Source organism: Kryptolebias marmoratus, linkage group LG23 (assembly GCF_001649575.2).
Source record: "Kryptolebias marmoratus isolate JLee-2015 linkage group LG23, ASM164957v2, whole genome shotgun sequence".
In the NCBI taxonomy this organism is placed as follows: domain Eukaryota; kingdom Metazoa; phylum Chordata; class Actinopteri; order Cyprinodontiformes; family Rivulidae; genus Kryptolebias; species Kryptolebias marmoratus.
Genome location: NC_051452.1, coordinates 4,283,457 through 4,298,564, shown reverse-complemented (window position 1 = coordinate 4,298,564; position 15,108 = coordinate 4,283,457). Strand labels below are relative to the sequence as shown.

At 44.6% G+C, this 15,108-nt stretch overlaps 1 protein-coding gene across 1 annotated transcript in view; it reads left to right on the top strand.

Moving 5' to 3' along the window:
- LOC108246709 (ectonucleotide pyrophosphatase/phosphodiesterase family member 2-like) overlaps positions 1 to 15,108 on the top strand; it is a 67,745-nt gene that overhangs the window by 16,781 nt on the left and 35,856 nt on the right. The window contains exons 10-14 of the mRNA XM_037973792.1: positions 7,605 to 7,670; positions 7,762 to 7,833; positions 13,954 to 14,026; positions 14,116 to 14,224; positions 14,539 to 14,664. Coding sequence (XP_037829720.1) covers positions 7,605 to 7,670; positions 7,762 to 7,833; positions 13,954 to 14,026; positions 14,116 to 14,224; positions 14,539 to 14,664 — 446 coding nt within the window. The remainder of the gene's footprint in view (positions 1 to 7,604; positions 7,671 to 7,761; positions 7,834 to 13,953; positions 14,027 to 14,115; positions 14,225 to 14,538; positions 14,665 to 15,108) is intronic.

The window sequence follows — 15,108 nt, the reverse complement described above, 5'->3', positions numbered from 1 at the left end:
TTTTTTTTTTTTTTTTTTTTTTTTTTTATTTGAGGCTATTTTTACCAGGGTTACACCTGCACTAAGCTATAATGACTAGCAAAATTGGGCCACTTTTGTATTGTTTTTCAGGCTTATAAAACAACTCTTTTTAAAAACTGTCATACAGGTGTGAAAAAAAAATCCTAATTAATTCATATCAAACCTTTGTACTTCTGCACAAGGTTTGTTAAGCTTGTTGCTGTTTTCTCAACCTCTGTGATCTCCTAATACTGAATATATCAGACTGCTTGATCCACTGTATGAAGATCTATATATTCATCTACTTTAAGAAGCTTTGAACATCTTTTAACTTTCAGAGGCTCTGAAAATCCATCAACTTTATGAAGCTCTTTACATCCAACGACTTAATGAAGCTCTGTGTACCCATTGACTAAGATGCCTTAGTTATCCATAGACTTTATGAAACTCTCAACATTCATTTCTTCATGAAACTACTAATTTACTGACTTTATGAAGTTCTTTATATCTGTAACAGTTAACAAAACTAATTTATTTACAGAATGGAAAAACAAAAATCTGACAAGACAGCAAACAAAACAAAAGCTTACATGTGAATACAAGCAGGAGAACACAAATAACAGGACCAGACTGTTACATGGGGCGAGCAAGAAGGCGCGGGTGTACGTGGCAGGCCATCTCTCACTGTCAGTTTTAGTTGTTTCTGACCCTTGGCCTGTGTGGAATCAAGTCATTGTTGGTCTATGGTTGCCAGAAATTATAGGATCAAAAGCCTTTTGTCAACAATGTGGCTATGTTTAATGCATGGGAACATAAAATCTTCTCCAAGCTTCTGTCGGGAATTCCAGCTCACCTATGCCAGGCTCCGGCGTTGCCCTCGTGGCGGAAACGTCATCGCCGCCGGTGCCGCAGTAGAGGCGGTAGACGCCTTGTGAGGCTGAAAGCCTTTTTGTTGGGATCAGTGGTTCCCAGCCAGTCCCTGAAATGTTTTCCAGCATGTTCTTGCCTTGGCGTTGTTTGGAACCAGTGGATGCTTGCCTGATTCAGGTTGTTGGTGCAGCCCTTGCCCGCTCCGGCTCAGCAAGCGTGGAGCGGACCCACGGAACCTGAAACTGCTGAGTCAGGCCCTCCCTCTGCACGACAACCACAACCAGCTCCAGCTCCAGCCAGGATCGGCTTGGTAAACGCCAGATCACTGGTCTATAAAACTTTCATCCTGAGGGATTTCTTCAGCTCTCAGAACCTGGACTTCCTCTGTATCATAGAGATTGGCTGAGTTAAGCTGAGTCAGCTGCTCTGTCGGAGCTTTTACCAACAGGCTGCTGTTATTTCAACTCTCCACAAACATCTGACCAGGGAGGAGGAACTGCAGTGGTATATCATTGTTTTAGCTGTAAACAGGGATTTAAACAATTCACCAGCTTTGATGTGGGTCCTTCCGACCCGATACTGTGTGCTGTCATCTACCGTCCCCCCAAATACAATAAAGACTTTATCAGTGACTTTTCTGAATTTCATTCTGAGATTGTGACTGGATATGACCATGTCCTTATTGTTAGTGATTTTAACATACATGTTTGTTGCTCAGATAAAATAATTTTTATTTCTTATCGACTCTTTTAATTTGGTGCATTCTGTGTCTGGTCACACTTTAGACCTTGTGCTGTCTTTTGGATTGCCTGTGTCTAATCTCTGATCATATGCGTGGAACATTCCCGACTGTTCTCTCTCCTGCTTCAGGTAAAACTTGTGCTGTCGGATTATTAACCCCTCCACTGCCAGACAGTTTACTGAGGTTTTTAGCCAGCTGTCCAGCCTCTTCATGCTGAGGACTGAGTTCTTGGCTCCACTCATCCTGTCTGTCTGTGTTGGATACTGTGGTTACCTTAAAGACCAAACAGCCTAGAGCTAAACCTGAACCCTGGTTTAACAAAACCACTCGAGCTGTCAGACAGGAATGTCGCAGAGCAGCACGCAGGTGGAGAAAGGACAAGCTGCAGGTGTCCCTTCAGATTTTCAAAGACTTTTGGCACAATTACCAGGACACAGTTAAAGTAGTCAAAATGGGATATTTTTCTAACTTATTTTTATCTCACAGTCACAACCCTCGTGTTATTTTTAGTACCATTGACGCTTTTCTTAACTCCCCACAGACTGCTGGTTTTGAAGCTTCCGTTCAATTGTGTAATAATTTTATGCAGTTTTTTTATTGATAAAGTTACATCTATAAGGACTTCCATTTTACGCCCAGACTCTGACCCCTCTGTTTGTGTTCCCTGCTCAGCTGTTTTCAGTCAGTTTGAGTCAGTGACTGGGTCATTTTTAGAGGACATGGTTACCCAGGTTAAACCCTTTGGTTCTCCATGTGATGCTCTACCACCACAGTTTCTTAAAGAGGTTTTCTCCTGTTTTGAGCACTTAATTCTTACCCTTTTTGACAGCAGTCTGTTAACTGGTGTAGTCCCCGCTAATTTTAAACATGCTGTGGTGAAGCCCATGATAAATAAACCTGGTCTTGGTCCCACTGTGTTTGGAAATTTTAGGCCCATCTCCAAGCTTCCCCTATTGTCAAAAATCTTGGAAAAAATTGTTTATTCACAGTTAAAAACCTTCCTTGATGAACATAATATCATGGATGTGTTCCAGTCTGGATTTAAAACTCTTCGTAGCACAAAGTCAGCTCTGCTGTGAGTTTTTAATGACGTTCTTCTGGCTTGTGACTCTGGTGTTTACGTGATCCTTGTTTAACTAGACTTAACCGCTGCTTTTGACACAGTGGACCACAGCATTTTATTGTCACGTCTTCAGCACCAAGTAGACATTGGTGGCCCTCCTCTTGAGTGGTTAAGGTCCTATCTTGCAGACAGAACATTTTCTGTAAAAATTGCAGGGTGTGAATCCTGTTCTGCTCCTTTGTCATTTGGCAAAGGTACCTCCTTCCTCTAGGATCAATTTTTAGAAAACACAATGTCTCCTTTCATTGTTCACGCTGATGATTGCCAAATCTATGTGCCTTTAAGGCGAGTTGATGCTAGGTCCATTAAACCTCTTTTATCATATCTTGAGGATCTTAAAGCTTGGAAGGCCCTAAACTTCCTGCATTGTAATGAAAAAAAGACTGAGATACTTGTTTTTGGACCTAGTGGAGCATGTCTGAGCCCTCCAGTCGATTTAGACCCCCTGGCATCATATGTTAAGTTCACAGTTACAAACCTTGGCTTTAAGATGGACAGTGACTTTAAATTTGACAGTCAATACAAAATAAACTCAAATTGTGACAGAGTTCAGGCGGATGGCCTGGGCACCATCCAGAAAGCTGCAGGAGAGAGATCCTTGTGCACCCTCTCAGATGCAGGGCAGTGAGAGGCATCCTCGTGGACCTGCTCAAAGTCAGACGAAAGAGAGGCATCCTCGTGGACCTGCTCAAAGTCAGACGAAAGAGAGGCGTCCTCGTGGACCTGCTCAAAGTCAGACGAAAGAGAGGCATCCTCCTCGACCCTCAATGAAGCATGCGAGAGAGAGGCATCCTCCTGGACCCTCTTGGAAGCAGACAGGAGAAAGGCATCCTCCTAGATCAGGGCTATTCAACTAAATTGTTCAGAGGGCCACATTTACTGAAAGCCAACAGCTCAGGGGGCCGGATATACAGCACTTAAAATTATTATGTAAAAAAAACAATTATTTCTACGATCTGTTACTTTTTAAATTTGTTTATTTTGCTGCATTGAACCATAAATGCAATAAACAGAACCAAAATGTGTAAATGAAAGAAAATTTTTCTACTTTCTTCCCATAAAAAAGTGAGAATCTAATGTACAACAAAAATAACATAACACATTTAACAACACATTCTGACATTTTTTTACTTAAAAAATCTCTATACCTTTTTTGTCTTTGATTTTTATTTTTATTTGTGTTGTTTTGATGCAACTGTGGAGAAATGCAATGGTGGTCTGTCTAATTTGAATGTCAAAGTTATTGAACTTGAAAACTGACATATTGACAGATTGTAACCATACTACACATACTAATGAGAGAAATTGCACTTCTTTGACTGCACAATGGCAGAAAAGTCAGGTTCAAAAGATGTAAGAGCAATGCGCAAGCAATGATGCAGGCGCTCATTTGTTAAGGAGGAACGAGCACTTGTTTTAATGGCATTCATGTGAGAGAAGCTGGACTCGCATGTGTATGTTGACCCAAACATAGTTAACAAATTAATAGCCAGTTCTTTCATGTTTGGGAATTTCTCTGCATCAACCCACTCAGTCCAAAACGTCATGAAACCTTCTTTGTCATAAGCATGCTTCAGAGCAGATGATGCCTGCATGTCAATGATCTCCAGCTGCAGAGCACCTTCATTAATGTGAAGTGATGCAAGGGAGTCCAGCGCTTCTGAGGGAATCTTTGTATCAGCAAATGGGTCTCGAACAAACTGCATCAACTCCCCAGACATGTCAAAGTCATTAAATCTGGCTGCAAAGTTGTCTCTTAACTTGTCTAAAAAATCTAACATCACTTGTGTGACTGAAGCATGTGCGGATGATTTCATCAGTTTGCTCAGTGTGGGAAAATGGAGCAGTTTATCACAGAGATCAGATGAGAACAGGACAAGTTTTCTTTGAAACGCTCTCAATTTTTCCACAAGATCAACAACTGTTTTATTTTGTCCTTGAAGTCCCAGATTAAGGTCATTCAAATGATGAAAGATGTCACATAAAAAACACATCTCTGACACGAACCCATCATCCAGCATCTGAGACAGAAATGTGCTGGCTCTGTTTTGTTTACTCTCAGACAAAAACCTGACAATTTCCTCCCGAAGCTCACAGACTCTTCTAAGCGCATTTCCCTTACTTAACCAGCGCACATTGTTATGCAAAAGTAAGTCCTGATGCTCAGCGGACATGTCAGCGAGCAGCCTGCGAAACAGCCTGTGTTGGAGGCTGGATGTTGATCGAATAAAGTTAATTATAGACATAACTGAGTCCATGGTGTTTTTCAACTCACCGCTGAGTTTGGCACACAAAACGCTCTGGTGGATCAGGCAGTGGAGGGATTTCATCCGCGGTGCCACAGCTGACAGCCGAGCCGACAGCCCATTTACTTTCCCCGCCATTGTAGGTGCACCATCAGTCACAAGCATATTAACATGGTCCAAATCCAGCCCGTTGTCTTTAAAAAAATCAACAATTTTCTGAAAAATTATTGCCGCTGAGGTGTGTCCTTCCAATGGTATCAGGCCCAATAGGTCCTCTCTGAAGCAGTCACCATCAAAAAAACGAACAATTAAACAAAGTTGAGCTGTGTCGGAAATATCAGTGGATTCATCAACTGCTAAAGACATCACTTTAGCTTTCCTCAACCGGGTCAAAAGAGTTTCAAAAACTTCTGATGCCAGAACGTCCATCCTTCTTCCAGTAGACGTGTCCGACATAGGTATGGATTTTACGCTTGCTAGCACTTGCTCTTTCATTTTATTGTCAGTGACCACTTCATCTAATGCAGCTATGAAGCACTCTTTAAACGTCTCGGAATCGGTGAAAGGCTGCTTCTTTTTGCCGAGGATCCATGCCACACGGAGAGAAGCTGCAGTCGCTCGCTGTTGACTTGAGCAGGACCTGCTGAAAACAACGCGGCTATGCTCATAATTTTCTTTGAGACATAAAATCTTTTTCTGGCGTACATCAGAACCAGGTGGAAAGGTCTGGTCAAAGCCGCAGTGTTTGGTCAGAAAATGCCTCCGGAGGTTGTAATCCTTCCCAATGGCGCAGCACTCGTTGCAGAGCAGACACATCGGCCTTCCTTCAGTAGTTTCAATGAAGACATATTTATCTGTCCACTCACTGTTGAATTTTCGATTTTCTAGGTCCACTTTTCGTTTTTTCAGCTTTGACAGTGACATTGTGATGCCCCGTTTTCTTATTCTTTGTATTAGCAAACATTTGCCTTCTAGCCTTCACGGTCCAGGAACACTAAATGATGATGGGCTGCTACAACTGACTGCACAGGATCATAGATTGTCTTATTAACGAGATCGCCACTTTGACTGAAATATTTATTTTTTCAGATTTGTTATTTATTTTTAAAGTTTTAGTTGTATAGTCATGTTATTTTCCGAATTACAGAACGCACCTGACTATAGGCTGCACCCACAGAATTTGAAAAAAAAAAAAAATTTTTTTTTTTTTTAAACATTAATAAACTTATAGGCGGGCCAGACTGAAGTGGTCCGCGGGCCACATCCGGCCCGCGGGCTGCCAGTTGAATAGCCCTGTCCTAGATCCTCTTGGAAGCAGAGGGGAGAGACCCTCAACAAACAGGCGAAAGAGAGGCGTCCTCTTGGACCCTCTTAGAGACAGACGAGAGAGAGGCATTCTCCTGGACCCTCTCGGAGACTGATAAGTTATCCTAGACGGCCTGAAAACCCTGGAAGTGGGTATCCTGGGGACTCTGAGGGCTCAGCAGCATGGGACCCTGGAGGCTTGGGAGAGTGGGACCCTGAGGACGTGGAACCAGAGTTGGGAACTCTGTTGTTACGGACACTCTCGGATGCAGCATGGTGAGAGGCGTCGTCCTAAACCCCTTTTTGAGTGGCCTGGTGAATGGTGATGTTGCAGATCCCCACAGAGACACTGGAGGGTGGAGCGTTGTCTTCCCCGACCCCCACAGAGACACTGGAGGGTGGAGCGTTGTCTTCCCCGACCCCCACAGAGACACTGGAGGGGTGGAATGTTGTCTTCGCAGGCGGGTAGAGCGTCACCAACCTCCACTGAGACTCAGACGGTAGGAGCATCGCTGACCCCCACTGAAACGCTGGCAGGTGGGGAACAATAGACCCGTGAGGACCTAGAGTGGGATCTTGGAGGTGCTGAGACCGGCACTGGAGAAGCTGAGACTGGCACGGCAGGCTTGTGGTACTCTGTGGCTGACAGCGACATGGAGCTTGCCACAGCAACCACCTTTCTCCCATGATGGCAGACACAAAGTCAACTGCAGCCGGTAACACAAGGGAAGTTGCAGCTGGATGACAGGGTTCATCCAGAAAGCGGAGCGGATGTACTCTCATTAAATCCATCTTCATTTTGGCAATGTCCTCAATGTCTGCTGGGTTCTGATGTGGCTGATTCAATATCCATCGACTTTATTAAGCCTTGTATAGGCAATGACTTTATGAAGCATGTCTTGAACTTAATTATACAAAAGGAACTGTACAGTTAGTAGTGGTTAGCACTGTTGCTTCACTATTAAAAATACATCATTTAAATATCTGCTTCAAGTTTTGCACATGGGTGGCACAGCGGCGTAGCGGTTAGAGCTACGCCGCTGTGGTTTACTCCAGGTACTCTGGTTTCCTTCCACAGACCAAAAACTTGCATGTAAGGTAAATGGTAACACTTAAATTGTCCCTAGAATGGTTGTTTGTCTCTATGTGTCCCTGTGATGGACTTGCGACCTGTCCAGGGTGTAACTGCTGGAGATAGGCACCAGCTCCCCGCAACCTGGAATGGAGAAGCTGGTAAAGAAAATGGATGGACGGAAGTTTTGTAGGTTTTCTTCTGGTTTTCCTGTTGCAGAGTAACTTTTCATTTTTTGTTCTCTAGTGGAATCCCTTTAGAGAAGAGGGTGTTGACCATGTTGCAGTGGCTCCATTTCCCTGAAGGAGAGAGGTGAGTTAACGTTTAGATTTCTTTTCTGTTTTACATACAGTGCAACTTTTATTGTTATTTTTTACAGTTTTCCTCTTTTTGTTGACACTAGCTCTTTATCTCAGCTATCAGCAAAGCAAATACAGTTTTATTCTGGCATAAGTTGCAACAGTAACAAGCCCAGGTATGTACTACCGGTCAAACCACTCCCCTGTACTACCTGCTTCGCAGTACAGAGTAGAGAGTAGTACTAGTGGCGTGGCATTATGTGATTTTATTATGTTTTATTTTTTTGTTTGTTTGTTTTATCTCATGGGCAAAATTATTATCTGCGGCACCTCAGGCAGCTGTCAGAACAAATGGCACAAACTCTGAATATTTTTGTCATTATAATGGAGTCTCTGTACATAGCTTTGCAGTCTCATACAGCATAACTAGGAATGATGTGGAGCTGAGGGCAGCCTTGTGTGCAGATGACTTTCTGTTACTTCAGTCTGATCTGTCATGTTCTAACCCCATCACACAGTTCGTTAAACTTTCTGGGTATTGAAGAAATATTAGTCATATAGGTTGTTTAGATCACCTTGATTTAAGTTCATTATATCCTTAAATGTGTCTGATTAAGCTTTTCTGTCTATGTTACTCTGACACAAATAAAAGGGACTTCTGTAAACAGGTGAAAAAGTCATAAGTTGAAGCATCACCAGGTCATGACCACAAAGGTGGTCTCCTGTTAAATCCTCCAGAATCAAAAACGGACCTGGTAGAGTGCTAAGAAGGCATTCTTAACAGTATAAACCTAATCTAGGCAAAAGTGAGGTATTTGCCGTTAACAAAGAGACAAAAGAGTCTCCACTCGATGATCTGTTATTCAAGCTGTCCAGTTTTGGTGTTGTCTCCCTTGGAGTATGCGAAACTGACAGAATGGAGTTTAAAAGAAAAATCTTCTCTCTTTGCCTATACAAATAAAACATGATTTCAAGCAATGGTCTCTCCTAAATCTGTCTGTCCCCACTTCTTATAGCTATTTCATTGTATTTCATTCTTTCTCCCTTTAGCTTTTTTCTGCAAGATCAATAGTCTGATTCTGGATTTTATTTGGAGCAAGAAACCACCCAGGCTGCATCATCAAGTCTTTCAGAGGCCCAAAGCTCTGGGTGGAATGGCACTACCTAATTACTTGGCAACTATTATAAGACATCTGAATTATTGGGTTCAGTATAGAGAAGCACCGGGAAAAGCGGCTTGTGACCGACACAGCCAATAATCAGACTAACCAGCCATGATTAGCAGTTGGCCTGTCAACACCCAAAATATCTGACAGAGGATAAATATGAAGGTATTTATGTATCAGAACCTTTGTGCCTTGTAACTGTGAACTTAAAGCGGCAGAGAGAAATCCTATAGGAGTTTTGCAATTGTAGTTTTTTTCAGTCTTTTACAAATACAAAACAGCAGTTACACCTCTTCAAATTCACAAGTCATTCACAAGTACAAGTCACAAATTCTATTCTTTGAGTCATACTTTAAAAAAATTATACACTTACAGTTTTGCCCCAAATGATTCGATACAAATGGTGCAAAACAAATCCACATACCTGTGTCAGAAAAAAAATAACTTGTGAATATTTGTTTATCACTCACAGACACAAAACTACTATTACACCTCACGGATTCTTCAGTACGGGTCACAGATTCCATACTACAAGTCACAAAATGTAAAATCCTTTCTCTAATACTTTTGCTCCAATCAGTCCAGTACATTTGGAGCAAAACTAATTTAAACACCTATATTCACATCTTCACACAGACACATTTTATAATTTTTTTTTCCTCAACACAGACACAAGTCAGTAAATGCAACATACAAAACAAAAGTTACGACTGTAACTACGGTTCTATGAATCCTGGATGACCGCCAGAGGCAGTGCTTCAAGCACTGAATGATCATTCTTGCACATGCGCAGGTCGAGTGTTAATCACAACAAAGTCACCTGTGACCTGCCGGTGACCCACGTGACTCTATTTAGTCACATGACACCCGGCGCTCAATCCCTCAACCTTCTTGCAAGACTTAAGGATTCTGGGGGAACAAGCAATCTGGCGGTCATCCGGGAATCATAGAATCATAGTTACAGTCGTAAGTTTCGTTCTATTTCATCCCTACTAACAGCCAGAAGCAGTGCTTCAAGCACTGGATGATGTATGTCAACAAGGTCAAGAAGAATCTGCAACACCCAAGGAACAATCACTGCCCACCCATCTTGAAGGAGATGGGGCACAGCCACATTTACCCTGTAAAACCAAGCAAAGGTGCTTGGTGATTTCCAGGAGGCCGCACTGCATATAACGTCCAATGGCACTCCCGTCATGGCAGCAAATGAGGTTGACACGCCCCTTGTAGAGTGGCACCTCACTCCTGCAGGCTGTGGGCGATCCTGCAAGGCGTAAACCTTAGCAATCAAATCCACAACCCACTGTGAAAGCTGCTGCTTAGAAAGGACCTGACCTTTCTGTGAGCCCGCGTAGCAGACAAAAAGGCCTTTTGTCTTTCGGAAAGATGCCGTGGAATTGATATATGCCTCAAGTGCACGAACCGGGCACAGAGGTTCAGAGGGACCCCCGGTGTCAAGACAGGCAAGATGGAGCGGCTGGGTACTGCCTGCTGCCAGTGACACCTTAGGAATAAATGCCACATCAGGCCACAGGGTGACACCTGAGCCATCAGGGTTCCACTGGCAGCAGGACTCCGCTATTGATAGAGCTTGCAATTCTCCCACACGTTTTGTGGAAACCATTGCCAAAAGGAATGCTGTCTTCAATGAGAGCCATTTGAGGTCTGCAGATGCCAAGGGCTTGAATGGAGTAAACCGAAGGGCCTCGAGCACCAGAGAAAGGTTCCATGCTGGTGCCACAGGGCGGTTGGGTGGGTACAAGCGCCTCAAAAACAGCACAATATCCTTATCTCACCCCACCGAACAACCATTCAGCCCAACATGCCAACAGGAGATAGCGGTAATGCCTGCAGGAAGGCCAGTATATCAGAGACTGAACACTGTACCGGGTCCTGCCCCTTACCATGACACCAGGTTCCAAAGACCGCCCAGTTGTTAGCATAGACCGTGCGTGTGGACAGTGCCCATGCATTAGCCACTGTACACCCTACTTCCCCATCGTACTTTGAGAAAGTGGATTCTGGCCTTGTAGGTGCCAAACCCAGAGCTGGAGTCTGTCCAGGTCGGGGTGGAAAATTAGGCCCCACATCTGGGAAAGAAGATCCCTCGTGGGGGGAGATGCATCTGCAGACTGGAGCTCAGCTCTCACAGTAGTGGGAGCCAAGTCCTTGCTGGCCAGAAGGGGGCCACCAAGAGAACCCTGTGCCCCTCCTGACGAACCCTCAGGAGAGTCGAAAAAATTAGACTGAATGGTGGAAAGGCGTAAAGGAGGGTCCAGGGCCAGTTGTGTGCTAGTGCATCGCGGCCCAGAGGCCTGGCGTCGCCCCAGGAGAACCAAAGGGGACAGTGAACTGCATCCTTGGATGCAAAGAGGTCCACGTCTGCCCTGCCAAAGACCCTCCAGATGCACTCCACCACCTCCGGGTGAAGCTTCCACTCTCCCAGAAGCAGCGTCTGACGGGACAGAAAATCTGCTGGCATATTCTGTAGCCCTGGGATGTAGGCTGCCTTGAGGCTGGAGAAGTGCACGGCTGCCCAAGTCAGAAGCTGTAGAGTCAAGCACAACAGTTTCCTGGACCTGGTCCCCACAGTGGTTGATGTGAAAAACCACAGTGGTGTTGTCTGATCTCACCAGTACATGCTCCCTTGTGCCATCTGACCCTGCCAGGTTGCACCCCAGCCCGTGGAGGATGCATCCGTAAACACAACTTCCCGTTGACATAGGGGAGAACCATGCGGGACCCCTGTTGTCATAAACAACCTGTTCCTCCACTGGGACAGAGACCAGAGACACTAAGGCCCGACCCAAATTCTCCAGAGATGATGAGATATCCGTGTGGGGTCCAGACTCAAGCTGTTCAACCACATCTGGAGTGGCCGCAGTGACAGAAGCCCCAAGGGCACCACGCTGGATGCAGCTGTGAGCTTGCCCAAGAGGCGAAGATAAAGCGCAAGAAGCAGCGCTATGCTGCTTTTGAATTTTGGAAGCATGCTCAATATACAGTTGACTCTCTGGGGCGACGGGCAATGCCCAGGAAGATGGTCTCCTGTGAGGGAGTCAGACTGCTTTTTTCCATGTTCACCTGCAAGCCCAGGCGTCCCACATGATCAAGCACACACTGAGTGTCTTGGAGCGCTTGGTCCCATGTTGCTGCACAAATGAGCCAGTCATACAAATATGGGAGGATCCTCAAGCCTTGTGCCTGCAAGGGGGAGGGGACCGCTGCGACACATCGGGTGAACACCCTGGGAGACAGCGACAGACCGAACGGAAGGTCCTGCTCCAGGGTGGGAAAACCGAGCCCGGTCTCCCCGCCCTGAAGCAGGTCCTTGAACAGATCTGACACAGGACCTGGGGCTCAATAAACGAAACGGATGGCAGTGAGGACCTTTGCGAGGAACCCGTAGCCGCCCAAGTGCCAACTGGTCGGCGATCACGTCTGTAAAGCTCTGCCACCTGCTGTCTTGTTCGAGAAGCCTGAGCTGTACGATCCAAGGCACCCAGCGAAGCAGAGCCAAAAAGTTCTCCTGGAACCACAGGAAGGGCCTGGAGGGTTCTCCTACAAGGCTCAGTGAGGGGCGACTGCGCCAACTAGACCTGGCGGTGAGCAAGAACCAGTGTAGAGAGTGTGCGTCCAAGCTCCCTCGTCATAAGAGCAAAGGCTTGCAGAGACACGTCGACCAGGCCTTGGGTGGAATGGTCCAGTGGAACAGATTCCTAAGAGGAGGACAGGGTCAGCATCAGATGGGAGAGGAAGTTCCCAATCCGGCCCATGCGAGTACCAGAGTCGTAGGCCTTACAGAGAAGGTCATCAGTAATACGGCACTGGGGCCGCGGACAATGGGCATTAGGCTGCAAAGCCTCATCAGACGGGACAATAAGAGAGGCAATGCCTGGTTCCACAGCTGGCATCTGCCCCAAGCCAACCCTAGGCACCTCCTGCATGGCTGCCAGGGCCTTGCCATCTGATGTCAGCAGTGAAAGAGCCTTGGTGTCCGAACAACATGCATGCAGTTCCCGAATGTACTCCTCTGAGGAAGGAGCCACAAAAGCAGCATCTGATCTACTGCGTCTAAAGAAAGCACTAGTAACTGCAGGCTGGGCCTGAAGAACATCCAGCTGTAAACGAGCAAAAGCCGTATGGATTGTGGCCATCACCGACTCCCCCACATCCTCCTGGGAGGCACTGGAGTCAGACTCAGAGGCCCTGGAGCCTAGCTCCGGAAGTATTTTACAGAAATGGGTACCAGAGGCTGCCACTGAAATAGCATTGTCCTTATTGACCAATGCTCCCTCCTGCTCAGACGGGAGGGCCGCTCCGCGACCATCCTCAGCCGGAGGACTGGAGGAGGGCCTTCATTTGGGCCAAAGACTAAAGACTTTTCGTTTCTCATCTGAGGAGCTTTCTCAATTCAAAAAACAGAGTGTGGAGTTCGAGCTTTTAAAGCTGAGCTGTTATGTAAGCTAGATTCACATGCAGATTGCCCTCATTCTCCTCACAATAGAGGGTTATTAGGGTCCTTGTTAGCCTGACTCACTAATGGGCCACTTTGGTCACATGAATGCAGGTGTTTATTGGAGTCAATCTGACTGGGTAACAGGCCTAATAATAATATACAACCTCAATTCCAATGAAGTTGGGACATTGTGTAAAACATAAATAAAAACAGAATACAATTTGCAAATCCTTTTCAATCTATTTTCAATTGAAAACACTACAAAGACAAGATATTTAATGTTCAAACAGATAAAATGTATTGGTTTTTTTTGCAAATATTCACTCGTTTTTATTTTGATGTCTGCAACACATTCCAAAAAAGCTGGGAAAGGGGTATGTGTACTACTGTGTTACATCAGCATTAACCAACACAAAAATGGCTATAATATAGTTTTAAAGATTTTGAGGTAAAATTTGGTGTTGTAGTAGTAGATGGTCATCTCCAGCATGTGTCCTGAGCAGTAACACATTTCACAAGATGTCACAATATCATATGAGATTGTATGTAATGTCACTTACATGCTTTAACTCTGCCCCTTTTCATCATAAGATGATTTTCTTTCGAACTCTGGCATGAAAGATTGCGGGTAATATGCATTTCTTCTCCAGTCTGACTTTATCTCATTTCAGGCCTTATGTTTATGCCATGCACTGTGAACTACCAGACACATATGGACACAGAATGGGACCCATGAGCACAGACGTAAGTGTGGTGCATCAGCTCGTATGTGTTTACTATGGGGTATTACATTGTGCATTTTAAGGTTCATGTCTCATTGCTCGTGGTTTCAGTTAAACAATCCTCTGAAGGCGATTGACCGAATTATCGGCCAGCTGATGGATGGACTTAAGCAGATGAAACTACATCAATGTGTCAACATCATCCTGGTGGGGGATCATGGTACAGACAAGCACTACAGAGTCATTGTTGACAAACTTGAAAATGAGTCCAGCAAAATCTTTGAACTGTTTTTGTTGACACTGATATCAGTCAGCAGATCATTTCTGTCGAGAAGTGTCTTCATTGTGCTAAACTACAGAAACACAGTTCGTCAACAGTTGTGGGGTGATTTTGTCTGCATCTTTGAACAAAAACAACAGAAAACAGTTTGAATTTTCACCAGACTTGTTAAAAGGATTTTTTTCTAAAAGCAATAGATCTGTTTAAACCATTTAGTTTCCACAAGATCTTCTCACACATGAATGTGTTTTCAGGCATGGAGGAAGCTCACTGTGATCGCACAGAGTTCCTCAGTAACTATTTGACTCGTGTTGATGACATCATCCTGATCCCTGGATCTCTCGGCAGAATACGCTCCAGATATCCCAACAACCCAAAATGTGAGTGACCAACAAAATCACATTTTTCTGTTTCTTTTTCTCAGTTATAACCAGGGGCGTCACTAGGTTTTAAGGACAAGGGGGGCTTAGCCCCCAGGAGATGCACAGGATGTGAGCAAACGTAGTGGGCGAGAACAAAATTTCTCAAACAGCTAACAAAACCTGAGTTGCTCTTCCACATTTTTGGACACATTTAACAGATACCTTACTGTGTAAACGTTTTAACAACCAATTATATTTTTATTCAGAGAATCAACAAACAGGAAATATGTTTACAGTTTTAACAAGAAAAATGAACATATTATTTTTTTATTATTTTGTGAATTGAATATTACTATACTGTATTAAATGCCAGCTAATGTACACTATAATGTTTGGTGCTGGTGTATACCCAGTTATGAAGTCTAACTGTGACTTTATATATTATATAAAATCTCTCAGTTA